Here is a 25,377-nt window from a genome sequence, read left to right as displayed (position 1 = left end):
CTTTGCTAGCTGCTTGGCAAGCATTTATAAAATTATGCTTAGTATGTCTGCTATGTAAAATATAGCTGAGAAAAAAAGCATCATTGAGATGGATAAATCCTACTAGTGTCCTGAAATACATGTGGAATTACAATTCACTTGTTACTGCTTGTATTGCACTATTTCCTGTAGACCAAAAAGCATTTGTGGTATTACAATCTTCCCCTGAGGAGTTTGTGATTTAGGGTGTTATCACCATACATTACAGTATTTTACGTTTGACCTTGCTGTAAGATCTGCTTCAGTGAACTTGCTCATGTTAGTAGAGTATGCTTTCTATTGCCTGTGGGTTAACAGCTCAAAAGAAAAGGCGGAGGGTATAGATACAACATACCTGTAAAGCTCAAAAAATTGACAAAACCTGCAGATCTGTCCTCCCATTCCATCCTTACTCTTAAAAACACATCTTTTGAGTTTTATTTCAGAAAGCAGAAATTCTTCATAGCAGAAATAAATTTCAACGACAGTGAAGGATTTCTGAAGTCTGAAATGAGAACTGAAAAGAAACACTGAGCAGCAAGGATGGAAGAAAAGTGAAATAAGTAGGGGAGGAAGAGGAAAATGTGCAAAAATAAGGTGCAAATAAAATTTTAACTGAAAGGGAACGAAGTACTGTAGAACCAACAGTCAAATCAGAGACAAAATGCAGAGTCCAGGTTTCAGAGTTGTTCTTTGCATGAAGATAATTTTAAAAATATATTCTAGAAGCATTTTCCAGGTAACAAAATCAATCACAGCCATGATTTTCAGAGTAACTTTGTCACATAAATCTGGTAAAAAAGCCTTCATAGAGATCTTTTTGGAGGGGATGACTCAAATAAACAAGGTATTAACTTTATACAGGGACATGAGCTAGGAACAAACATCCAACAGAGCAGCCATACCACAAAGCATGGTGAAAGCTGACTGTTTTGGCAAATCTGATTCTGGCTACCATGAAAGCATATAAAAGCTCCAAGAGAAGTAGTCAGACCATGCTCAGACATTCAATTTTGAACAAGATTTACAACTTCTGATTACATGAGCACTAGAGGAGAGCCTGGCCACACACTTGATCCCTTCTAAAACGCTCTTCTTGATTAACCTGTCACCATAGTGCACTGGGTGCTGGTTGCCCTCCTCTGTAAACAGGCTGTTCAGACAGCTAAGTTACTATTTTAAGTATCTGATGCAGACACCAATCAAAGAAAGCAGAACCCCAGGTCTTGCTTACAACTCTTCAGAACAAAGGAACAATGAGGGACAAACTAGGAAGAACAGCCAGGTAATATCTAAAAGACCATTAAAAAACAAGTGATTTAAAATAGACAAAATTAATCACTGCTAAGACAAAATTCCACAGAGGACAATGGGAATCTTGGAAGACAAATTGGCCTAGAACCACATGATTCATGTCCCACAAGTTTTATTATCTGGTCTTTGGTAGCAAGACAAATTTCTGTTCATATAGTGTAGTCAAAAGTTACCTTTTCTTCATCCAAATGAATGCCACTGATTTCAAAATCAAACATAAAAAGTTCTGCCACTCGCCTAAAAATACAGTAAATCCCTGTTAAAACAGCCTCATTTGACAATAAGCATAATTTCTTAACAGATTTTGTCCTTAGTAGTTATTTAGGTTTCATGTCTCTTACAGAGAGTAACAATGCTTATATGAGTATTGTTATTACGGACACAGACTCCCTGTTTTAGGTCCAGTTTACTCAGTGAAGCCGGATTTTTCCATTGTTGTTATTTTAGTCATCTGCATTGAAAATACACTTGAAAATAATTCCATTACATTAATCTAAATGTTAAAACAATTTTCGCAAATTACCATTTTAATCTGACACTCCATTTATTCTAACAAGTTAGAAAAACACCTCTTCAAATTTATCATCCTTCACAGTGGGGAAAGAAAAAACAAACTTACTCAAATAGTAAGCTTGTCTAACGATGGCAGCGATGAAATAATTCAAAGCTATAACTGAATAAGCAGCTAATAAAACATTTTACAGCAAGCATAAAGTAAGCTTTAAATAAATATACTGATAATCTGGTTTAAAAGATGTAAGCCTATAAACTGAAATCAAGTTATATAGTCTGTTTCCTGGTTTTACTGCCAAAACACCGATACATACACCACAGTGCAGCACCTCATTTTAATCAAAATGGTGTTATCTAAGAAAATCTTAAGAGTTCTCATTTTTTGTTTTTACAGATCTTAAACGTATCTTATGGTGTACAGTCACAGAGACATCCTCCAAGAATACACAACTACAGGCTTCCTAACTCCTCTCCAGATAATTTAACAGTGATGATTAGGTTAGTAACGGAGCTGTAGTATGTTTTCCAGTTGTAGTAATTAATTTAAGGGAACACAATACAAGAACATTAAGGAATGATAGATTCCATCTAAATATCAAAATTTATAAGCATTACTAAGTACCTGGTTTCTGGATCTAGGGAATTCATAACAACTTCATCAGCTAGCAGACGTCTCAAACTCTGACACAACTCAACATCTGTATTTAATCTGGGAAGAACAGAGTAAAAGAATCACACATTAACAACAAACACTAATATTTCAGTCTCTTGGTATTAGTCATTCGAAGGCAGAGCTTAAAGTTTACTGAAATGACATTAAAAACCAAGGACTGTATTTTCAAAATGCTTTCTGGCTCACAACCACACTTAAAATCTACAAAATCTGTACACAAAGGATGTGTCAAAAAACTGGCATGGAAACAGGTCTTCTGCATCCAACAGGAAAATACTTCTGGATGGCATTTTGTGGCAAACATGAACAAGTCTAAGACTGACAGTTTATTTTTTATGCACAAAGTCATGGCAAGAGCATAAGGGTGGGAGAATTTTTTCTCATCCTTATTTTGAAAGACCTCCATTAAAGAAAAATCTGTGCTCAAGTTTGCCATCAGATAAACGTGCTGCTGGCTGACACTGAAGTAAACTAACAGCTTAAAATCCTTCCTGATGGTCATCACTGTACCTGGGCCCGACAATACTATGTCTATCCGATCTGGGGTCATGTTAACTACAAGCATGTATGTTGACCTGGATTAATGGGTGGGAATCACAGTACAGAATGAAACATACATACATGCATAGATTGGCAGAACTGCAGTAGGCAGCAGCCCTCAGCCTGTATAGTCCTAAGCACTAACTTCTTCAATCAGCTGACATGCAGGAAGCCTCTGCAGCCCCATTGGTAAAATGAACTTAACAATTATCAATAACCGATTCAAAGGCAATAGATGACGTTGTGTCATGCCTGTAGTTCAGAAAAGGCCCTGCGCAGAAAATGATAAATAAGAAGCCCAGCAATGTCAAAAAGTGCCTAAAAGCAGATATGCACTGTAGTAGCTCCTGAGGGATACCTTTTGCTCATGAAAATGAACACTGAACAACAGTTTTGATCATTTACAGTAGTTTATGAGCCTACTGGGTTATTTTGTGAATATATTCTTCTTTCTACATATTCTAAATCTGAAGCGGCATTCAGGTATTAAAGTCCTGCTGTTATAGAAGATGGCGTGTTCAATTGAATCATATATTTCAAAGTTTTGAAAAACCCAGTTTCAAATGAAAAGCTTCCCAAACACACTGGCAAGACCAAATTTAATCTTATATTTCTCTTTTTTAGCTACCCATGTTACTCACAAGGCTTACTAAATGAACTGATGCACTGCTGTACTCCTCAAAGTATAAAAGACTTCACTGCCTCTACAACTTACAAGCTTGGGACAGCAAGTCCACTAGTCACTGTCTCCACTGTTACAAGAGCGAAGCAGCAGGCTGGGTCACTTTCACAGTACTGCCTGATAAAACTTAAGAAGGCTACTCTTGAATGCCACAGGAAGGGAAGATACTGAAAGGACACTATTTGCAGACTAAAGATCTTCCCTTTTCACTTTCTCTGCAGCAAGAGCAGAAGAGAAGCAAATCAATTCACTGTGGTCAAGGATCACAGAAGTAACTTCAGGATTTAAGATATTTAAAAAAAAAAAAAAAAGACCTGTAGAAGAGGCAAACTTCAGAAACAGAAGTCTTTATGAACATGTTCTACAAAACAGGGTTTTAAATAAAGCATAGGCATGCCAGAGTAGACCAGGCACATACCACAGCCCTAAACAGACACATCCTCAAACTCTTATTTTAATGGGAAAGTGTCCTCTTTCACATATCCCACTCAGTGGCTGAAAGTCAAGGGACCAGCAAATCAGAAAACAAAGGGCTGTAAAATATAACAGCTTAAATCTTAAAAACAAAATAGCGGTACACACACTTCGCAACAGCCAGTTAACTGTCACAAGTCCTAGAAAAATGTGGCTTTGAGTCTTACGGGTTTCAGTGACATGGAATCAGTTGGTAACTTAAAAACTGTTCAGAACATAAACTGAAACTAAAATAGAAAAGACTTTCATGAGATACTGTAACAAAGCTAAATCCTTTAAGTATCTGTAACAAGACTGAGGCTTTATTCACATGTATATCCTTCCTATGTATTTTTTTTTGTAGATTGCTGCTGTTGTAGATGATCATTCACAAATTTTTAAAGATGCATATGGAAACAGCACACAAAAAAAGCAGAACACCTACTTCTCTACCATAGTACCAATATTCCTGCAAGCTTCTTCAGCAGCTTCTCTGAATGTGAAGTCAGGATGGGCAATTTTCACAAAATCTGCCTGAGAAAAGGAAAAAACAGTGAGGCAAAAAGACAAATTAAAAAAATCTTTTATTTTAAACAAAGTTGTACTCAAGTAGTTCTATTGACATTAACATTTATGTCTAAAGTTCTGTGCAATCTATTTGCAGAATTTGTTTTTTTAAATAAATAAATAAATAAATAAAAAACCTTATTGGCAAACTGTGCTGACAACTATTACACTGGACAGTGAACATGTCCTTCAAAAGAGTGTATATAATCCATCCACTTCTTAAGAAGATTTTTAGTTTGCTGAGTACCTTGGAGTCTTTACAACATAGAGATACTCCAATCTATTTAAATGTTATTACAAAAGAGGTTTTTTTGAACTAAAAATCACAGCTAAGAAGAAAGCACACCACCAAATGAGTCCAGGGTTTGGGTTTTTTCAAACCTTTTTTACTCTTACGAATGGACTATCAAGTTATGATTTGACATCATTAAATATATGTTTTCCCACTATGTAAAGAGAAAACACCAAGTTCTTTTGGATTCAGAACAGGGGTTTTATTTGACTTACTAATTTAAGTAAATCTCCAAATACTTAAGGGAGTTCAGAAGGCTAGAAAGATGCTAAAAGGGGGCTGGCTTGACTTTGTTTAACAGTATGACTGCAATTTGATTGAACAGGCAACCTTATAAATGTTAACACGCTTGAGATTTTTACTTAGAATCATAGAATAGTTAGAGTTGGAAAGGACCTCAAGATCATCTAGTTCCAACCTCCCTGCCATCGGCAGGGACACCTCACACTAAACCATGTCAACCAAGGCTCTCCCCAACCTGACCCTGAACACTGCCAGGGATGGTGCGTTCACAACTTCCCTGGGCAACCTGTTCCAGTGCCTCACCACCCCTACAGGAAAGAATTTCCTCCTTAGATCTAACTTAAACTTCCCCTGCTTAAGTTTTAACCCGTTAACCCTTGCCCTATCACTACAGTCCCTAATGAAAGAGTCCCTCCCCAGCATCCCTATAGGCCCCCTTCAGATACTGGAAGGCTGCTATGAGCTCTCCATGCAGCCTTCTCTTCTCCAGGCTGAACAGCCCCAACTTTCTCAGCCTGTCTTCATACAGGAGGTGCTCCAGTCCCCTGATCATCCTCATGGCCCTCCTCTGGACTTGTTCCAACAGTTCCATGTCCTTTTTATGTTGAGGACACCAGAACTGTACACAGTACTCCAAGTGAGGTCTCACGAGAGCAGAGTAGTGGGGTAGGATCACCTCCTTTGACCTGCTGGTCACACTCCTTTTGATGCAGCCCAGGATATGGTTGGCTTTCTGGGCTCATGTTAAGTTTCTCATCAACCAACAATTCTTAGAACCCCTGTTTAAAACCCTTTATTAACATTGACAGAATAGGTGCTGAATGGCACATCTCAATTTCTGCCAATCACCAAATTGCTTCTAGAGACAGCTCTGTATCTTTAAAAATATAAGCCTGTTTTGAATCTAGAAAAGAATAAGGAATAAAATTTGAGAACAGAAAACAAACAGAGAATTTAAATGTGAAAAACAAAAAATTCAATGACCTATTTATTAAGAACTGATTTCAGTATGAAGACTGGATCTGCTTCCTATACGGGAATAGTGATGCTGCAATAAAAGATGTAATTTGTATTGCTCTCTAGAAACTGTTTGCTCAAAGTGTTTTGTTAAACTTAACATTTTCTGATACAGAATATCAGATCAAGTACTCTTAATTCCGTGTACAACAGAAACTGCAATCTAGGAAATATCTGCGTTTTTTCTTGCGTTAATAAAAGGCAGTTCTGTTCAGTTTCATCTGCTGCTTTTAATCTGCAAGTTCTTTATGGACCTTCACCTATAAACTTTCATAATCTAAAAACATGTGTATTGCAGCTTTGAGAGCAATACCCTGCTTTACCTAATGTAAATTACACTGGAAAGCTTACATAGTGATACTACATCAGAAATACAATTCTGATTTCACTGCTATTTTTCTTGTGACCTTTACATTATTTTTACTTCTGTATAAAAATTAACCGGACAGCCTGACAGGATTTGTAGTTACCTATCATTCAGTAAAAGCCTTTGTAATTAACTTTCAATCAATGTAATTTTCTGTCTTAGCACAAGATTTCACAGAGCTGATCTTCTATTTAGTGCAGTGCAGAAAAATGACGAAATGGAATAACATGTTGTAAGCTTACTAAGGCAAAAGAAACTGCTACAAGTAATAATAAATAAAAGTAACTCACCAGGTCTGCTACTCTGCACAAGCTATCTGAAAGCTGATCAAAGATCATTATGGTCTCTGGCCCAGGCGGTGCTGAACATGCCTTCTGCACTAGCTGTTCCGATTCTTGCAATGCTTTGTCCTGTGCTTCTTGAAATCCTTCTGGGCAGCTCAGTTCCGGAACACCAAACAAACCCTGCAATGCAAAACACAATGAAAACACCTAAACATTACCCTCTTCCATTTCCGCCCCTTTGCTTCACGATGTAATTATCACCATGTGTCCTGAGTTCAGCAGTAGCAGTCATTTTTCTCCTTCTTAGTAGCTGGTGCAGTGCTGTGTTTTTGACTTTCAGCCTGGGAACAATGCTGATAACACCGACGTTGCTGCTCAGTAATGTTTACTCTGAGCAAGGACTTTCTGAGTCTCATGCTCTGCCAGAGAGGAGGGGAAGCCAAGAGGAAGCAGAGACAGGACACCTGACCCAAACTAGCCAAAGGGGTATTCCATGCCACAGCACGTCATGCCCATTATATAAACTGGGGGCAGCTAGCCGGAAGGGTGAGATCACTGCTTGGTAAGTCTGGGTATCGGTCGGCGGGTGGTGAGCGGTTGCACTGTCTTCCTTCGTTATTTCCCTTATCATTACTATTACTGGTGGTAGCAGCAGTGATTTGTGTTATACCTTAGTTACTGGACTGCTCTTATCTCAACCCGTGGGAGTTACATTCTTTTGATTCTCCTCCCCATCCCTCCAGGAGCAAAGGGAGGAAGGTGGAGGAGTGAATGAGCAGCTGCATGGTTCTGGGTTGCCAGCTGGGCTTAAACTGTAACACCACTGAATTTTACCAAAACAACGCCAGCTACCATATCATGACACTTCACCAAAATGTTCCCACATCAGTGTCTCTGTAGAGAGAATAGTCAGAAAATGAATCACAGACACTGGTATCACATGAAAACATCTTCATTTCCCAGAGCAAAACCTCCCTGAGCTTCTCAGGATTGTTCTCAGCAAACCTCAAGAGTTCAACATCAAACCCTCACAAATCTGCCTCTTTTCTCGATACATTTTTTATCTTGTTTCGAAAGCATGGGCACCAGAAAAATTCTAAAAAGCCCATCTACATTCTGAAATAAGGTAAAGTCATCCCTCTGAAGCAGAAGAGACTTATCAATGAATGTGAGGACTAAGCAGGAGTGCGAAAACAATGTACTGGCCAGATGCCCTAGATATCAAGCAACAGGACAGTTAGTAGTCTCAAGGTCATTAAATAAGCCCAAATACTGGAAACAGATTTCAAAGGAATGATCAGCTACAACTCAAAAATGTTATGACATGAACAGTTTTATTCCTGAAGTTCTTACAAAGCCTGGCTCTGTCCAACAGGGCAAGGTAAACACTGACTTGTGCAGGGTGGACAAACACAGCAGTTATTTTCTTCATTTGTGGAAGGGAATTAAAGAGGTCCTGCTGCAGATCAAACAAAATTGCTAACACACCTGCTAGAGAAATTCCATGATATACACCTACATTAGCAAAAAAAAAAAATCACTTAAAACAGCATCTCTGTTGAGAGATGTCTGGAAAAGACATGTTTGTTTATAGATACATATGTATATAAAAAAGTACACTCAAATGTAAACATAAATATATACATCACTCTTCAATAGTGCTTGCTGTATAAGAGTCGCAAGACTACCCTTTCACTAAGCTCCTCAGTCAGCTGATGCAGGGTCCTGCAATTTGCCAGTGAGGTCCTGGCCTTCCTGCTGCTCTGTATCACCACACACCCGCTCAGGTGAGCTCCTCCTGCACACGTAGTCTTCTGTGAAGAGGAGGTATCTTCCCTTAGAGATAAATTAGCCACAGAGCAACTCTTCCATATGACACCAAGCTTGACATGAAAATTTAAAAATTACCAAAGAAAAAAAAATAAACAATTAAGCCTGGTGCAGATTTCTGTGTCTTTAACAGTGTGGCTGCATGGCTGCAGCATTATTCTCTTTGCGTGGCCTCAGCCTTTACACCCTCCCTGTCCTAGCCTCTTTGCAAGCCTGAAATACACATCTCTATTCCCAAAGAACTGAACATCCTCTCCGTGCACGAAGCAAATCCAGAACCAATTCCTAGACCAGTAAATGCACAATATTTAACTGAATCATTTCCCTGGAGCAAAACTTACACCAGTCGGTTTGCAGAGGCAGGACAGCCTGAAGAAAAGTTTCCCAAACGAGTGCCGGATTATAAACAGCAGTGAAATTTGTCCTCGCTAAACCCCTTAGTGCCAGAGTGCAACAACTTCACCAGCCTGGGCACCATAGCAGGAATAGTTGATTCAGCAGACTAACACTGGGATTTTACAGGTGTAAGTATTCCACACACACTCTGCCATGGAAAGGACTCATCCTACATTGTCCAGAACAGGTTTAGCTTCTGGGCACTCTAACAAAAATATCCAACTCATTCCAAGAGAAATAAACCAAAAAGCCCGAGGGGTTTCACCAACCCAGCAAACAACTGTTTTTTTTCTTGCCACAAGCAACTGGATGTCAAGAACCCACACAAGAGGCTGTCAGCAGTCGAAGTGATTTTAAAGCACCGCCATTGTGCAACAGTGCGCAGACAGGACACTGACAGACTAAAAAAAGACAGACGGGCAAGCGCCGGGAGTGGAAGGGGTACTGTGTGTATAGTCTCTATTGAGACTCTAAGAATGTTTCAATAAGCAAGGCCGTCATTTTCAAACGCTGATGTGTCCAGAAGAGAGAATGCTTCGGCTCATTAGAACCAAAACAAACCCTCAGGAGGCTGTAAGGGCCTAACAGCTTTAGCCCGGCTGTCCCCACCACCACGAGTTAAACTTTAGAAGCCAGAATTACACACAAGGAAAGGAAAGGAAAGGAAAGCAAAGCGCAAGGCTGCCGGCAGCCAGGCCGCCTCCTGCCCGCAGCAGGCCCCTGCCCCTACCCCTCCCGCCGCTCACCGTCTCCCTGCCCGCCGAGCTGCCGCGCAGCTGCTGCTTCGCATTGAAGGCGGCACCCACCGGGCACCAACTGGTGCTGACGGCCCGGCGGCCCGGCCCCGCGGCCCGGCCCTGCAGCACCCGGCTCAGCGCCGCGGGCAGGCCCCGCCGGCAGCCGGCCAGCATGGCTGAGCGGCACGGCTCGGCCCCGGGAAAGGCCCAGGCGCGCCCAGCTCCGTCCTCAGCCACGACCTCCGCGCGCCCGGGCCCGGGGAGGAGGAGCTCGCTGCCCCCGCCCTCTCTCAGCCCGCCCGCCGCGTTCTTTCCCCGGCCGTTCCGGCGAGGAGGCGCCCTCTGCCAGGGGCTTGTCTCGGCGTTGCGGGCAAAGGGAGGGCCTGCCGGCCTGGCACCGCGGGCTATAGGGCTGGTGGCAGGAGGAGCCTCCGCCGGGAGAAGCTTCTCCTACGTGTTTTCCAGTTAAGTTCGTTTTATAGCATTTCTTGGTCAAGATGCTTCATACACAGCCTTGGTTTACAGGGAAAACATCTCCTCTCACTGAAAAAGTCACAAACCCCTTTTTTTCTGTCTTAAGTGTCCTAGTATCTCCCTCCCTGTAACCCAGCCGACATGAGAAGTGCAGCTGCTTTTCCTGAAGGAACCCATCCCACCATGACCGTTTTGGGTCTATGGTCCACACTCGCGGTTTGACAGCTGTGAGGATGTGTCCATGTTCCCTTGCTTCCCCAGCAGCATCAGGGGTGACAGGAACCCTGGGCTCACGCTTCTTCATTGCATTCGTGCTGAAGCTCACGATGCTGACCTGTGTTACTTTGCATCTCTGCTTTATTCTCTTTTAAGGGAGGGAGTGGGACTTACTGGCATCTTTTGGATTTTTTTTTTAATTATATGTACATATATATATAAGTTTTAGGGGAAAAGGGAAAAAAGGGTTCCAAGAAAATTCACAAAAATTAAGGTTTCGTGGCACATATCTCTCAATCAGTTCTCCAGTATGTCTGCCTCCATGTTGATTAAAGGTTATCTTTCACTTGTGAGAATTTGTTTTGCAGCGGCTAACTGAAGTACAGCAGTGTTATGCTGTATTTTTGCACCAGCATTGAATATCTGCCCACATCAGAGAATCCACACAGCAGTTCCTTCTGTCACTCCATTTTGCTTGATTTCAGACCTTTTGTTACACAGAGAGCAAAGAACCAGGTTTAAAAGCTGTAAAATCCATCCAGCTGCAACAAAACTCATTTGTTGCACAGAACAAGCAGCCCCTGTGGGGGTATCAAGCTGTGAAACAGAGCAAGCAGCCCCTATGGAGATCTCAAACTGCACTAATTCCAAGTTTAAAAATCATTTTAAAATGCTTGGATCTAAACCAGTCAAGTCCATCTACACATGCCACCTAGAAAGATATCAACTGGGTTGGAAGTAACTGCTGCTTAATGTTTATACAAGACCCACATCTCATAATTCCAGAACTTGAAATGTTATCTTCTTTTTAGGCCCACTTTCTTTTAAAACAGTTGTCCTTCAGAACTGGTGTATGCACCCTGTATAACTACAGTAAGTCAGCAAACCAGTCATGTGTCAAGCCCAGCACCTCAGATTCTTTAAAGTTATGCTCTCTTGCACAGAAGCTGCTCCTGGAAACAGCTGCTCCTGTTCCTGGAACTGTAGCCATAGAAACAGTTTATGCACATTAGGACTTTTTGTTTGGTTGGTTTAGTTTTAAACAACAAAGCTAACAACAGCAGATTAGGAGAGTTTAATAAATAAACACCTGGTACCTTAAGATTGGGACAAGAAAGTGTTTATTTCAAACTCTTCTGAGTACGGCTTTGAAGCCTTAAGCTTTGTTTTAGCAGCTGGTCATGAAAACTTCAGCACAGCAAGTTGTGCAATGAGCAGTTGTGTGCCTGGTTTCCTACAGATACAAGTAGTGTGATCCTACACCTTCCCAATGTGATGACTTCAGTAAAAAAGGAAAACAAAAGAAAACGAAAACAAACATAAAAAATAATCAACTTTTAGGGAGATGCCTAGCTGGTCCCAACCTCCCCTACACTCCTATGTCTCCCTTTCAGCCCTCAATGTACTTCTCTGGCTGATTTCTGTTTTCTGTGGAATCCAGCAGAAATTGGACAGCAGATAACTTTATTAGGGAGGGCTGAAGACACAGACACATCGTATTCCCAGATAACATGGAGTTACATGGCGGGCGATGGCAGCGGCTCCAGCAGGTCAGAGGTGCTGAACAGGAGGAACCCAGAGAAGGTGGTATCATCATCAGCATCTGCAAACAGCCCGTTGAAAGTCTCTCCCTGGTGAGCCTGCAGCCACACTTCATCTCCTCCCTGTAGCTCCAGGATGGCAGCTCCTGAAGCCTGGTCCTCTCCACTCTGGTACCTGTCCACGGTGTGCAGCATCTTGATGCCATTTTTAACTAGAGCTACTCGGACATTCCTTGAGTAGACAGTGATGTGGTAGGTGAAATAGTAAACACCGGGGTATTTGCAGGTGAATTTGCCAGTAGCTGAGTTGTAGTCATTTAGACTATTATACAGTACCTTGTCAAACTTGATTGGGCGATTTGGAGGGGGAAATTTGGTGGTGATTGTAAGGCCGACACTGAAAGCACTTCTTGGCAGGACTGCTGGGGCACCTACATTCCCCTTATCTCCTCTGTCTCCTTTCAAGCCTCTTTCCCCCTGAACTCCTGGATTACCCTGTGGCCCAAGATCTCCAGTATTACCTTTAGGACCTGGATTACCAGTTGGGCCAATTGGTCCTGGGAAGCCAACTCTTCCAGGATGGCCAATGTCACCCTTTGTCCCTTTTGGACCTATGGGCCCAATGTCTCCTTTTAACCCCTTTTGTCCTTGCAGTCCCAGCTCTCCCTTCTGACCCTTGTAACCCACTGACCCTATAATTCCTTTCGGTCCCAGTTTCCCAGGTCGTCCTCTTTCTCCTTTATCTCCTTTGTTCCCCTTCTCTTCAACAGTTCCATTTGCTCCTAAATGGAAAAAGAAAAAGAGAATTACTGTATAGATGTGCAAGTCCAGCACCCAGGTTACTGAATTTGTGCAGAAATGATGTGATACCACTAGCTCAATGACTGACTCCCTGCATTTATGCACAAATTGCTCTGCTCATATATGTCCACCTGACAAGGAGACATGCTGCATACACATAGTTTGGCTAAACAGATGAAGTATATATACAGCATCTATTTTTAGTGTAATAATTTTAACTTCTACAGTTTCTCTTTAAAGTCCATTTCCCTGAAGCTGAATACTTGGCTACAGGATCCTCACTTTCTTAAGGTAACTGCAGATGCAGTGTCTTCCTCAGCAGCTAACAAAGGATCAGAGATAAGGAAGGTAGGATAACAGGCTGAGTGAACAAGTTGCAGGGCATCAGAGGCAGCAGGGGTAATTGGTGGTGGCAAATTCCTCTTTTATTGTCAGCATCTCTGTGCAGCCTCTATTACTCCTGGAAAAGGTATGTTAGCCTTTATGGTACTTTCACTACAGCTAGAATGTGTAGTGCTCACAAACACAAGGGCAGCAGGTGGTAAATAATAAATTGAAACACTTCTGCTCTGACCTCGTTCGCCTTTCTCGCCATTTGCACCGTCTTTTCCTGGATTGCCAGGAGGTCCTGCTTCACCTAGTACAAAAGAGAAAAACAGATTTCCATTAAACAATTACATTACTGGGAAACTTTGCATGAATCCTTCTCTAATCCTTCCTCTTCAAGGCTGGCTAAGCAGTAATGTAAACAGTAGTCTTATTCCTGATTTTTAATGGGTGCCAGTGCTGGTACTTTTATCATATGGAGAGACTGACACACAGCACAGAAACTCTGCTTGAGGACAGTGCTTTTTTGAGACAGAGGGAATCCTAGGGTTATTGAAGTATGTAGAGGAGCTACACCCTGGTCTAGACCACCAGTGTGAAAACCTCTTGTCCTGTTGTTGCTGTGATCCATGGAAGATACCATCAGGAAAAGGTGTAAGGGTTTATCTGATAAGGACAAGTTTGATCCAGATTGAATTGTGCAGCTGAGTTAACCAGGCCCCTGATGACAGTGTCTGGTTTAGGCATTAAACCATAATGCCATCTCCATGATGCCACACAATAGCTGACCTAACATAAAGCCTGTTGAGGAAAAGTTCTCCCCCAGAATTTTGTGAACACTTTTGCACTTGTCTTGTGTTTTATATTCTGGGATTGTGACACTTCAGATGAAGTGTTATATCTCCCTCCACATGCCCACAGATTTACCACTTTGTGCAACCCTGGTCTTGATATCTCAGCATGAATACAAGGGCCATCATTAAGCTAAGGCTTAAAATACTATGGGAATTATTAGCTTTAGGATGCTGAGAAGATTACCTCTGTCTTCAGTATCACACACAAATCTTTATTAAAGCCTGTTACAGTACACATGAATCCTATCCTGCTTCTCAATAGGCTCTATTCCTGAACTTCCTCTAGTGCCTCTTGAGTTACAGCAAGTAGGCACACTCAGAAGCAAGTCCTACAAATGTAAAATACAGATAAGAAAGAGAAATCTTCTTACCACTACATACTTGTTGTTACACTGAACAAGGTATCAGTTCTTGGGTGTTTTTTTACTGGGCTTGAAGCTCTTCACAGAAATACAATTGCTATCAGAGATGTAGGAGTAGGTTTACAGGCTTTAAAATTTTCCCAAAGTGGAAAGCAAAGTCTTTTCTTTTGTTTTTATCCAATTGACCTGGTCTCTCCATAGTCTTAGCCATCTTGCTTTCACTATTAGGTCTTTCTTTATATTTCCTTCTTCAAACAAGTCAAAGACAATGTCTGAAATGTTTTCTGAAGTCTAGGCAGAATAATCTCATTAATGTAGTGACTACTGACAGCTTCAGGAATGAATGACATTGCATTTGATACATGAAATAATTTATTTTGAAGACAGTACCTCTATCTCCCTTGTCACCTTTTGAACCATCACGTCCATCACGACCAGGTATGCCATTGTGCCCAGGATTGCCAGGGATGCCAGGATACCCTTGGGTGCAGATGTCCTGGTTTTGTGTTTCTGCTGTGCTGACTACAACAGCCAGCAGTATAATCCAGCTTTTCATTCTTTAGATGGGCTATATGATTTTGGCTGAAAATTTAAGAGAGAAAAGTACATCTGCCTAAGTCTACCTTATAAGGAAGTGCAGCATGGTGGAGGGAGGAACAAAAGGAAATGGCTTTTCACCATGCCTGTTGTTTTGTTTTTCATTATTTATAGGTCTCTATATAGCATTAAGTACAGTCCTGGAGATTTCTGAGTATTATTTCAAATAATAATTTAATGGGAATATCAGCCATGGTGTCATTCATTTGAAATATTAACTCAGCTTTACACAATTTAAAATACTCCTTATTCCTGTTATAGTTAAACCATGAGTGCATTGATAAAGACTAGATTTCATGGATTTGGCTGAATTTAACCCAAATCTCAAGGTCATAATAAAAAGGCATCTTGGGCGAAAGTGATTACCTCTCCTCACCTACCCCCATCCCCAGCAATTACAGCAAAGAATATACACTTGCAGTGGCTGTTTGCTAAAGAACTTCCAATGACCTGTCTTACTCCAACCAAAGCTCTAAGACCCCCAATGCCTGGCAAGTCTACAGGTAAGTATACTAATATTAATGTTGTTGCTGTCCTAAGCCCAAATCGACAGTCAAAATATCAAGTCTTGGGGTGTGAATTGGTAGGACCAGCAATCCCACGTTCATACACAAGGATTCATACAATTCCCTGTTTCCCTGAGCTGTAGTTTTGCTTACATAATATATAATCATTCTCCTTGTTCATAAACCTCTTTGTACATTCCTATAGCCAGAACAGTGCCCAGAGAGGAGCTATTTCATGGCCATTGCTGACTTTCAGAGCCATACAGAAGCCTGTCTACATCTCCCAGCTTCCTCTTTCCTATTTCAAAGACTTCCTATCAATTGGCACCTTATGCGTTTGGAGTCTGTAAGGAAACCCATCTCTCTAAGCTCCAAACTTTTATCAGTGTTAGCCAGTTAGAACCCAGTATCTGTCTAACAGCTTCTTAAAGGAATAATAATTGAGCTAGTCAAACATAATGAAAAAACAGCAGAGGTCTTAATGCTCACTTTTCTATCCACACTTCTCCCTGTATCTATTTGTGACTGCAGAGTTGTACCTCTTATCTCCTAGGTGCTGGAGGAGTAGCTAGGGCAGTTCAACCTCCTAATTCAGCACAAAGAAATCATCTTTTTCTTTCTCTCTCTCTTTTTTCCTTTTTTTTTTTTTTTAATTTGAGTTAGTCATCTACTGGGTTAATAGGTTGAATGATTTTAGAGGGTGTCAGAGCGGGAGCAGGGTGAGATGAGGGCAAAGATGTGAGGGATCAAATAAGAGAGTTTTTTGGCAAAAACAAGTCTTTAATCTGGTTCTCCCCCTTCATGTAACTATGCTACTTAAAGTCCATCTTATACTTGTCTTTTCATTGGTGTCTCTCCTATATAATGTCTTTTAATGTAGGCCCACCAAAGCAAATTAGTACTTAATTCTGGACACAACTGATTTAAGTGAGTGTAAGAGCAATTAATGGGAAGATATTAGTCTGAGGAACAAAAAACCAAATAGCCACATTTTATTTGAATTAATATTCATAAAGCCCTAATGCACAGAAGCTTTAGCTATACAGGTTAAGTACTTATACACATAAAAGTGATTGAATGAGTAAATTTTACATAATTGGCGTTTGAATTGGTTCTTTCATTAATGAGAACTTTATACTAAGATCAGTATTCCTTTTGAAATATGAGCTAGTATTGACTCCAAAAAAATATGTCTTTAGTTTAATCTCTTCACCACCATTTTTCAGTCTTGTGAAACACTACACAGCAGTGCAGCAAAATACCATGTAGGGAGAGACTAGTATGTTGTCAATAAGAATAATTACACCCTGTTAGTAATATTTGATCTAAATATTCTTTGAACTTAATTTATAGAGGAAGACCTTAATTTTGGTACACATTTCTTAATCTTTTTATTCTGTCTTTAGTAAAGTTCCCTATTTTGCAGCCATTGTTGGAAATATGATTTATGGTGACTTTGCCAATGGTCTAAAGAGAGATGCTGAAAAAATCCAGCAGCAAAATCCCATTTTGTCTGCTGCTGCTGGCTAGAACTAAAGCTGAAAATAAATTAAATATTTGCTACTTCTGAACTCATTTACTGCCTTAGTAAGAGGACTCCAGGGGAGTGTAAAAGGAAGAATTGCTCTGTATGATGTTGTTAGGATATGATGCACCCCATGGAGAAGCCTGAGAGTCCTTGTCCACTGACAAAAAACACCATTCCCAGTTGTCTAAGAAGGGAGTGTGTCTTGCCTAAGGAATAGATAGTTTGGTCCCCACACATGCACTCCTTTCCACAAGCTGACATCAACATCATCATCTCTACCTCATCACATATATAGGATCTCTGATCTTACCTCATTCACTTTGTACTTGCAGTGCTCTTGGTCATCTTTAAGCACAGCATAAAAGCTTCATGTAAAGGAAGGTGAGCTCCAAATATGTGCCTTGACGACAGGCATTTGTTTGGTCACTAAATTCTCAAAGGTCAGTGATTTAATTTTGAGAGCTGTTCAATAATTAAAACAGAGGTTTAAAGTGGAATCTTCCTATTTATTCCAATATCAAGCTGAAGTGCCCTGTTATGTGAAAGAAAATTGTTAAAGTGGATTAGTCAGGCTTTGATTTGCCTGTTCCATTATACAAATACATTACACAAATATTAGCTTGGTTGGTTTGTAGGATGGAAGGCATGTCTTTTACTATTGTTGTGCTGCAAAAACATGTAATAAATTTAGTTCATGTATCAAGCAATTTACAACAGAATTACTGACAAAAAGACTATAGAAATTACAAATAACAATGCTGTGAACATGTCATTACAAATATTAGGTGATTATGAAAAAGCAACCAAGTTGAATTAAAGTAAATAAACTGAATGCCAAAGAAAGCCTTTCATGTGTAATTAGCAGGCTCTCCACCTAGCCATTCAAGCATCAGTCAAAGCTTTTGTGCTACTAAATTATCTACTATTTGTAACTAAATTTGAAGAAGCCATAAATTGATACTTAACTGTGTCTTCTTGAAACTACTGCAACTTCTGCTGTCTAAGGACTAGTGGAAGTAAAGCAACTGAGCATATCAACTCCTTAAATGATGCTTGTGAACAGTGAAGGATAAAACCAATAGTAACAGGAGTTAATGTGTTACAGGACGTGACCTCAATTCATCCCTGTTGGTGCAAGTGACTGAAAACACCGTCTGAGGTGGTTCCCACACTGCGAAGATATGACGTGTGTGGTCACGTGTCGAATGTGAGGTTGCGTTACCGCGCAGCTCAGCAGTGAATTGTGTTCACTAAGGTCTTCACCACCACCCTGCGGTAATAAGGAAATATTGCAAGCGTTATGGTGCCCTGTTTTGCATCTGGGACATTGCCTCTACCGTGCTCTGAGGAAGGACAATGTGCAGCAATTAGCTGCTCTACTTGAATGAACTTCTGCAGCCAAATTAGCCTCGCTGCTGTGCTAATTGAGAAGAAGAAATGAAAGCCATGATGGGAGAGCTGATGGCTCTGGGGGGATAGCACTGGGGGCCTCGGGGGACATGGCATGCACAGCAGCGGTCCTGGGGTGGCAGGGTTCTCACACTGGCCCAAAAGAGGCTGTGAATTTTACAGTGACAACAGTCACCGTCTGTCTGTCCCAATCCTGAGGTGGAATGACATAATTCATTAGTTACATCTACCTTGATGGATTCTGGAATTACTCTGGTTTGATGCTTTCTTATCAGAGAACCAAGAAAACTGTTGTAAGAATGGCCTTAAAGGCAAACATTAATATTAGGTGCTTTTTTGTGTGCCTTGTATCATCACAGAATTATGCCTTAGAGATAGTTTCATAGTAGCAAAAGTTCACTATTTGCTCTTAAAAAACCATTGCATCTGAATGGCAGAAGATGCAGGGATTTTTAGATTGACTGCTGTGCTAATTGCCTTTGTTACAAGCTGAATATGGTGGTAATGCCTATGAGATAGATGTCTATTAGAAGAAGCTATACCCAACCTTATTAGCAGAGCACCTTCTAGATACCTTTTCAGTGCTTCATGAGTCGCCATCTCAATGTCTGGGTATGCTTATAGACAAAGGCCAAGGTTAACTGTACTTAGCCAATATGACTACTGACAGTTCACTTCAGTGCATGTACTGAGCTGTCTGCCTTCTTATTTCCAATGTGGAAGCGAGGAATTTGGTATGTACCTTGTTCTGCCAACAAAGTCCCTCAGGAGCACCTGGTGCTCCTCCTTTTCCCTGAAGCAGTTTCAGCTTTCCAAAAATCAAACAGTCGATAAATCCTACATCATCTTGTGTTTCTTGTTCAAGCGAAACTGAGCCCTGGAAGGGCAATGGCAGTCCTTGCTCTGCTAACCTCTGCCCTCTCAGATTTGCCCTTCTGCATTTGGCTGACACCAGACCCCAGAGATGTGGACAGCTTTCAACCTTCACCTGTCTGGAATGGTTTGTCTGTCACAAACTGGGCTGGTGGCCCACCCTGAATGTTTAAAACATTAAAATTACTTGGGTAAAACCTTGCCAGGTATCATCACCCCATATTGTCTGCTGTCCTACCCCCTCCACCCCCTGCCAAGATGCACAACAGAAATGCAAGATGTAACATAAACAGAGGGAGGGTGCAATGGGTGTGGATCACTTGTCTGCTGCAACCTGCTTTAGATGCCAGCAGAGACATCATCTGGGGGTGCCATATGAAGTATATAGAGGGGGTGTAAATATATACATATATATGTATAAACACATACATGCACAAGTCTTTTTTTTGAAACCAGAGCCTAAATACCTAATAGCTTCAGCCCTCAGTACTCACCTGGAAACCAGAAGTCAGTTCTGACTGCAGTGAACTGAACCTAACACAGACCTAAGATTAAAAATCCCCCATATATTGACAGTTCATACAGTTTTGACATATTCTCACGATTACATGTTCTCTAGCTAATTAGAATAAGTGAATTTTGAAAAACATTCAGAAACACACTAAATGTTTGCATGCTTCCCTTACGTGATGTGCAATTTTCAGGATTCAGCCTGACTGCAAAAGCATAAAGTAAAATGCACGAATGAGCTCACCATGGCCAGAAGAATTGCAGGCTCCTTAGAAAGCCTGTTGAGCACAATGTCCTGCTCCAGTGTTTGCTCAAGGTATATTTTTCAGTCATCCAATCTACCTCACTAAGTGCTTGACCGTGCCTTTCACTTTGATCTGGGAGCACTCAGCACACATGGGAGGCCTGGGAAACTCTCAGCTTTGAGGCAAACCAAGAAACAGAGATAAGAGCTTGGACAGTGGAAGGAGGGGGAAAGATCTGCAAACCCAGCTATTCTTACCAGCATTTGATCTCACCAAAGCATTTTTGATGAGAAGATTTCAGCAAAGTGTGTTAAAGCTCATGTGTCTCCATGAAACAGTTTTTGACGCAGCTTTGAGCAGGAAGGACACACACGTGCCTTTCAGATGTAGTCTCCTGCTCTGTCAGAATAGTGAGAAAGGAATAACTTCCCTGAATCAGAGCAGTAAGCTGAATCTCCAGCAGTGTTGCCCATTGCTCTAACAAGCAGGCAGGTAAGCCTCTTCACACACATTTACAGAACGTATCTCTTGGGTGAACCCTTTCAAAAGGTTTTGCTTTTGTTCCGAAGAAAATGAGCATTTGTCCTTCCCCACCTGGACTACAGTACTTGTCACCATGCTCCATTAGCAGGAGCTTTATTAATACAGAAGCTGCATTTGCATTTTCTTTCAAGGGGTGCTGTGGGAGCTGTCTGGCAGGGCAAGGTAAAGCAGAGTGATCTTGGAGGCACACGGCTGGGCAATAGCAAGGATGGCTTTTGTCTGAGCAATGATGCAACCCCAGAATCAGGTTTAGGAGTTGTTAAAATGAACTTGTGCTGGAAAGTACTGTAGCTGTTACTGGAAAACTAAGTAACTGTTTTTTTGCTTTAAAATAATAAATACAACATTTGATACATTTTTGCATCACAGGGAATATTTTGCAGACAATAGAAAAACTCCACAAACATTTTAAAACTGGACAATAAAGTTTTATAAGACACAGCTGAGGAATTTCAGCCTTGTACATTATTTAATTCAAACATGTACAATAAGAGAAAAATAATGGGAATGTAAGTTTGTACTTATTTCCAGAAAATAGATTCATTTGACAAACAATGTTCCAAGAGTAAATAAACCTTGTAATGCAATTATTTCTGAACAAATGTACATCAAACTACTGGAGTCCTACACATTGTACTTCAGCTGTCAACAGCCAATTCATCTGCTCTGTAGCCAGGACAATTCACTTACAACATGCGTAACAGCACACAGATGGTAAGATGCACAAAGCAACGTATGCAAGATAAAATGTTACAAAACACTTGTAAAAAAAAAAATATATACGAATGTCATCCCTAATATTTACAACAAACAGTTTTAAATTAGAGATCGTTCAGAAGGCATCTCCTACATACAAATGCCACAAGTATAGAAAAGAAAGCAGAAAGGCAGTCAAAGAAAGGTACTGTGTTAGCTATGGACGAGGACCTTTGGCTCCAAAACTCTGTTATAATTATTTTCAAAAGACAACTAAACTGTGGAACATTTGAGTAGTTTGTCTTTGAACTCCATTATTACACTGACCACTAAAACTCAATATGCAATTTAGCATGGCAAGAGCCACTTGTAAAACAATCTTATTATTTTATACATCAAATGCTTTGAGTTAGGTGCAATTATGGTTTGGCATTTTCCTAACTCAGTGGGAACACATTTGAGGACAATTACATTTCACTGCATCTTATGCACAAAGTCTGAGGTTATCTGCTCAGCAGGCCGTCAGGAAGGCTCTGGCCGTGCTTTATCTAAATGAGGCACAAATATGCTTAGTAGTTGCCCTAGAACTTTTCATGGTAACTTAAAGCCTGCAAAGAAAGAGCAAAAGAGCAGAAGCTGCTGTCATACCTTTCTGATCATATATAAGTTTTGTCATTAGAAGGAGAATCAAGACAAGAGCTGCTAGAATACGAACTTTTACATTTTAGTAGTTGCAGCTCTTTTTCCCACAGACTCTAAAGTCAGGCTGATCCCCAAGTAAATATTTGTCTTAACTGTTGGATAATGTAATTGTGTGTTTTCCTTTAACTATAATTTGTTTAAAAGATTATGGTGTGGTCTGATTTTGGTCTGTCTTGTTATATTTTATCTTAATCTGTTGCAAGGTCAGATTGCAAAAACAGATACAGAGTATTATAAAACCACCATGCCTTTACGTAGGGCACTATATGTAAAACTTTCCTGAGTAATCTGCACCATGAAACATTTGCTTTTTGTATTTCTGACATTTGATTCATGAGAAAAAAACTGCTGCATCCAAAACCATATGCAAACATTTCTGTTCATTTTTAGGGCTAAGGCACCAGCACTAGTATGTGGGAAGACCCTCAATGGGCACTGACGTGTCAGAAGATACATCCAAATACCTCCTTTTTTCTCCAGCGCTTGGCAGACACAAAGCATGGAAGGAAGTAGGTTTTAGCAAGGACACATATGTAAGTAAGTGTGGATCTCCTAACATCTTCTTGTCTGGCTGGGAAAGTTTCTGGGTGAGCACTGCAATCCAACTTCAGACACTTCTTTTTTGCATCTAGAAAAAGTCTTTTGAAATGTGATTATGAAAAACATAATCTCCACTTCCACAGTACATGCATCGCTTTGGTTTGCAGGCCTGAATGTGGTATACAGCCACAAAAATGGCTATGCAAGAAACACAAAAGGGTTACTCATTTAAGGGAAAGGGCATGCATCCATGCCTGCATTTGGAAATCTGCTCTGTATGTTTAAATGAGCATTTAGAATTATCTTAAAAAAAAACAAAAAAAACAAAAAAAACAAAAATCTGAACAGAAATAGCTTGTTCTTAACTGTTTCAGGTCATCTTGCATCACTATGGGAAAGCACAAGCAAGGAAGTTCATTATGCAGTGAACAATCCGTCTGAGAATCCAGACTTTGCATTATTGCTGACCTATGTACACAAGGCATTTGAAATGTACAGTTGTCAAAAGACTTATTTTAAAAACAAAACCACAAACCTGGGCTTTGCAGAAGTTGCCATAAAGTTATTAAATCACAAAATCTAATGACCAGTGAGCTTCACAACACTGACAATAAAAAAAGGAATAGAGGTAACAATAGTAGTAGGAACAAATACATGATTAAAATAAGGCCTTTTTACATTGCTGTTAAGATGCCTGGCCTCTAGCCCCTTGTTTGTTCTTCATATATTACAGATTCATGACAAAGCTGATTGTGTCCATTGTCAAAGAATACCCTTGGATCTATCCTTATCATCATATAATGCCCTTAATCAGCAGCATAGGATAAAGCATTGTAAAGACATTCATAGCAAATCAGTTCTGAAACATACAAAGTCTTACTTTCCTTCCATGTCACCAGCAGTCTTGTCATTCTTAATGACAGCTACCAAAGCAGAAATGATCAGTGCTGCAAAATACCAAGATCCTGTTTCTTCCTGGTGGCTTTTTAGACGTTATTCTCCCAAATCAACTTCGTATCATAGGCAAATCATAGCAATGCAAATCATGTATTGCAGATGCTGGCCAGAGCTGACCTTAATCAATCTTAGTCAGGTTCTCCCCTTCCAATAGAGACTTTGAGACAAAAATCTGCCTCTGGTCCACAGAGTTTCTCTGTCTCCTCCAGTAAGGATTTCTCTTTCTTTGTGAAGAGAATTGGTCGAAACCCATTGTCAACTGACTGTGTATAAAGAGCATGAATCCAGACCGCTTCAATATATTTACATTACTACTTATTCACTTTCTAAGTCAAGCTATACGAATATAAGTGTGAGAACTATGTAACATAGCCAGCAGTCAGCACATACTGTCTCAACTCTTGACTTTGTACATTCACATTATCTTTGTTAGAAAACAAAAAAATACTTTTTACACGGAGAAATAAGCATGTTGGAAATATAAAGAAGAATCTCCCAGGCAAAGAAGTGCGCAAAAAGTGATATAAAAGCTCCATTCTGAAAAGCTTACATGCATGTAGTATATTGCTGTGACTGAAATTAATCATTCTGAGATGCCCTGGGATCCTCTTGTTTCCACTTCTGTGCAATAAATGCACACATATCTTTATAGCCGATTTCACACTCTGTTCATGTTTCTATATGACAGAATAAAATTTCCCTGTTCCAATCTGGAATATGGTAAGGCCTTGTGGAATGTTCTCCTGCCATCTGGCAATTTAATAGAAAAATACAGCAAGGATTAGGGTGCACTGAATTCTGCAATGGTTGGCTAATGGCATGGGATGTCTCCACCTGATTTTAATAGGTGGTCTCACCTCAGTGCTCCAAAAGGAAGGAGAAAACTCTCCTAAGATTCCTTGCTTATACACCACTAAGGAAAAATTCCTCCCTATCCTAAATTTGGCCATCAATACAAGGTTAAGAAAAATGAAATGTTACAAAGACCTGAATGATTCCATCGCTACTTCAACATAACTAAGAAACAATGATCAAATACTGCTGCTTCAGAGTGACAGCAAGTTGTCTCTGTCAGAAAGGAGACTGCTCTTCATCAGCAATGCTGGCACTTGGCAACATTGACTTCAGAGCTGTCTTAAGAAACTTCATTCTTCTTCTAGCCAAAGGTTGGATTTCTGGCTCAAGGGAGGTCAAGGTTTTGCCTCTGTAACTGGAGATTCACTGAGCTCAAATAAGCTCCACTATGTCCCCAAGGTCCTTCTCTGGAGCAAGTCTCCCACCATGATGATGTCCTTCCCAGGTCCTTGGTCTCTCACTTTTTAAAGGGGGTGAGTTTGTTGAAGGTATGCCAGAAGAGGGATGGCTTCCGCTTGGGTTCTGCCAGGGCAAAAACCTGCTGCTGTGGGATGCTAGTAGGCACAGTGATGTGGCGCTGATGAATAGGATGCAGGCTTTGGTGTGGGGGAGGCACAGGACAGCCGTTATAGCTTACACCTGCAAAAGGAGCAGTTTCAGAAAGCATGAGACAGTTAGCAGAGCTTTCAATACTGGGAAAGTTGCACAGGACCATGGGGCAAACTCAGTGGTCAATAAAGGCGGTATAAATTTTGCCATGATCCTGAATGGAAGCACTAGTAATGGTTAACATTTTCTGATGTTAGACTTTTTAACTGCTGCATTGATTGGCTAAAGAAGAGAATAACACCACTAAAAATAACATTACAGAACTACCAAATATAAGCTGCAGTTTAATGTAGCCTGGCTGTATT

The 25,377-nt window shown here is 40.6% G+C and overlaps 3 protein-coding genes across 14 annotated transcripts in view; all 3 read right to left on the bottom strand.

Moving 5' to 3' along the window:
- The window catches only part of MIPEP (mitochondrial intermediate peptidase), a 72,722-nt gene extending 62,607 nt beyond the window's left edge, over positions 1-10,115 (bottom strand). Inside the window, exons 1-5 of one of the 2 annotated variants that reach the window (XM_062615183.1) lie at positions 9,936-10,115; positions 6,970-7,143; positions 4,639-4,727; positions 2,468-2,554; positions 1,506-1,569 (exon numbers count right to left, since the gene is read on the bottom strand). In XM_062615183.1, the coding sequence (XP_062471167.1) occupies positions 1,506-1,569; positions 2,468-2,554; positions 4,639-4,727; positions 6,970-7,143; positions 9,936-10,100 (579 nt within the window). In that variant the 5' untranslated portion in view covers positions 10,101-10,115. Of the gene's footprint in view, positions 1-1,505; positions 1,570-2,467; positions 2,555-4,638; positions 4,728-6,969; positions 7,144-9,935 lie in introns of those variants that run through there. The other variant, XM_062615185.1, reaches the window with a different exon arrangement.
- Positions 10,116-11,720: 1,605 nt separating this feature from the next.
- On the bottom strand, positions 11,721-19,541 carry LOC134161892 (complement C1q and tumor necrosis factor-related protein 9A-like). 4 transcript variants are annotated; one of them, XM_062615194.1, is made up of 5 exons: positions 18,099-18,357; positions 17,443-17,594; positions 14,892-15,083; positions 13,533-13,595; positions 11,721-12,939 (listed from the first exon to the last, which is right to left on the bottom strand). In XM_062615194.1, the coding sequence occupies exons 3-5, from the start codon at positions 15,055-15,057 to the stop codon at positions 12,134-12,136; spliced, it is 1,035 nt and encodes a 344-aa protein (XP_062471178.1). In that variant the 5' UTR covers positions 15,058-15,083; positions 17,443-17,594; positions 18,099-18,357; the 3' UTR covers positions 11,721-12,133. The 4 variants fall into 4 exon arrangements, with proteins under 4 accessions (XP_062471178.1, XP_062471180.1, XP_062471179.1 ...); XM_062615196.1 differs by lacking the exon at positions 17,443-17,594 and having other exon boundaries at positions 18,099-19,541; XM_062615195.1 differs by lacking the exon at positions 18,099-18,357 and having other exon boundaries at positions 17,443-17,665.
- A 1,578-nt stretch (positions 19,542-21,119) lies between these two features.
- The window catches only part of SPATA13 (spermatogenesis associated 13), a 149,718-nt gene continuing 145,460 nt past the window's right edge, over positions 21,120-25,377 (bottom strand). For all 8 annotated transcript variants that reach the window (XM_062615180.1, XM_062615174.1, XM_062615177.1 and 5 more), the window contains one exon: positions 21,120-25,102. In XM_062615180.1, coding sequence (XP_062471164.1) covers positions 24,921-25,102 — 182 coding nt within the window. In that variant the 3' untranslated portion in view covers positions 21,120-24,920. The remainder of the gene's footprint in view (positions 25,103-25,377) is intronic.

The sequence above is a fragment of the Pezoporus occidentalis genome, unplaced genomic scaffold (assembly GCF_034315485.1).
Source record: "Pezoporus occidentalis ecotype Australia unplaced genomic scaffold, CSIRO_AGI_Poc_V1 ctg18, whole genome shotgun sequence".
NCBI lineage: Eukaryota > Metazoa > Chordata > Aves > Psittaciformes > Psittacidae > Pezoporus > Pezoporus occidentalis.
Note: the sequence above shows the minus strand (reverse complement) of the source record. Positions and strands in the feature narration are given on the sequence as shown.

Excerpts from the sequence above, each read along its gene's own strand:
- LOC134161892 (XM_062615196.1), bottom strand. The coding sequence starts at position 15,057 with ATGAAAAGCTGGATTATACTGCTGGCTGTTGTAGTCAGCACAGCAGAA. Across the intron at positions 13,596-14,891 it reads AGGTGACAAGGGAGATAGAG|GTGAAGCAGGACCTCCTGGC; the intron begins GTACTGTCTTCA and ends CTTTTGTACTAG. Across the intron at positions 12,940-13,532 it reads TGGCGAGAAAGGCGAACGAG|GAGCAAATGGAACTGTTGAA; the intron begins GTCAGAGCAGAA and ends TTTTCCATTTAG.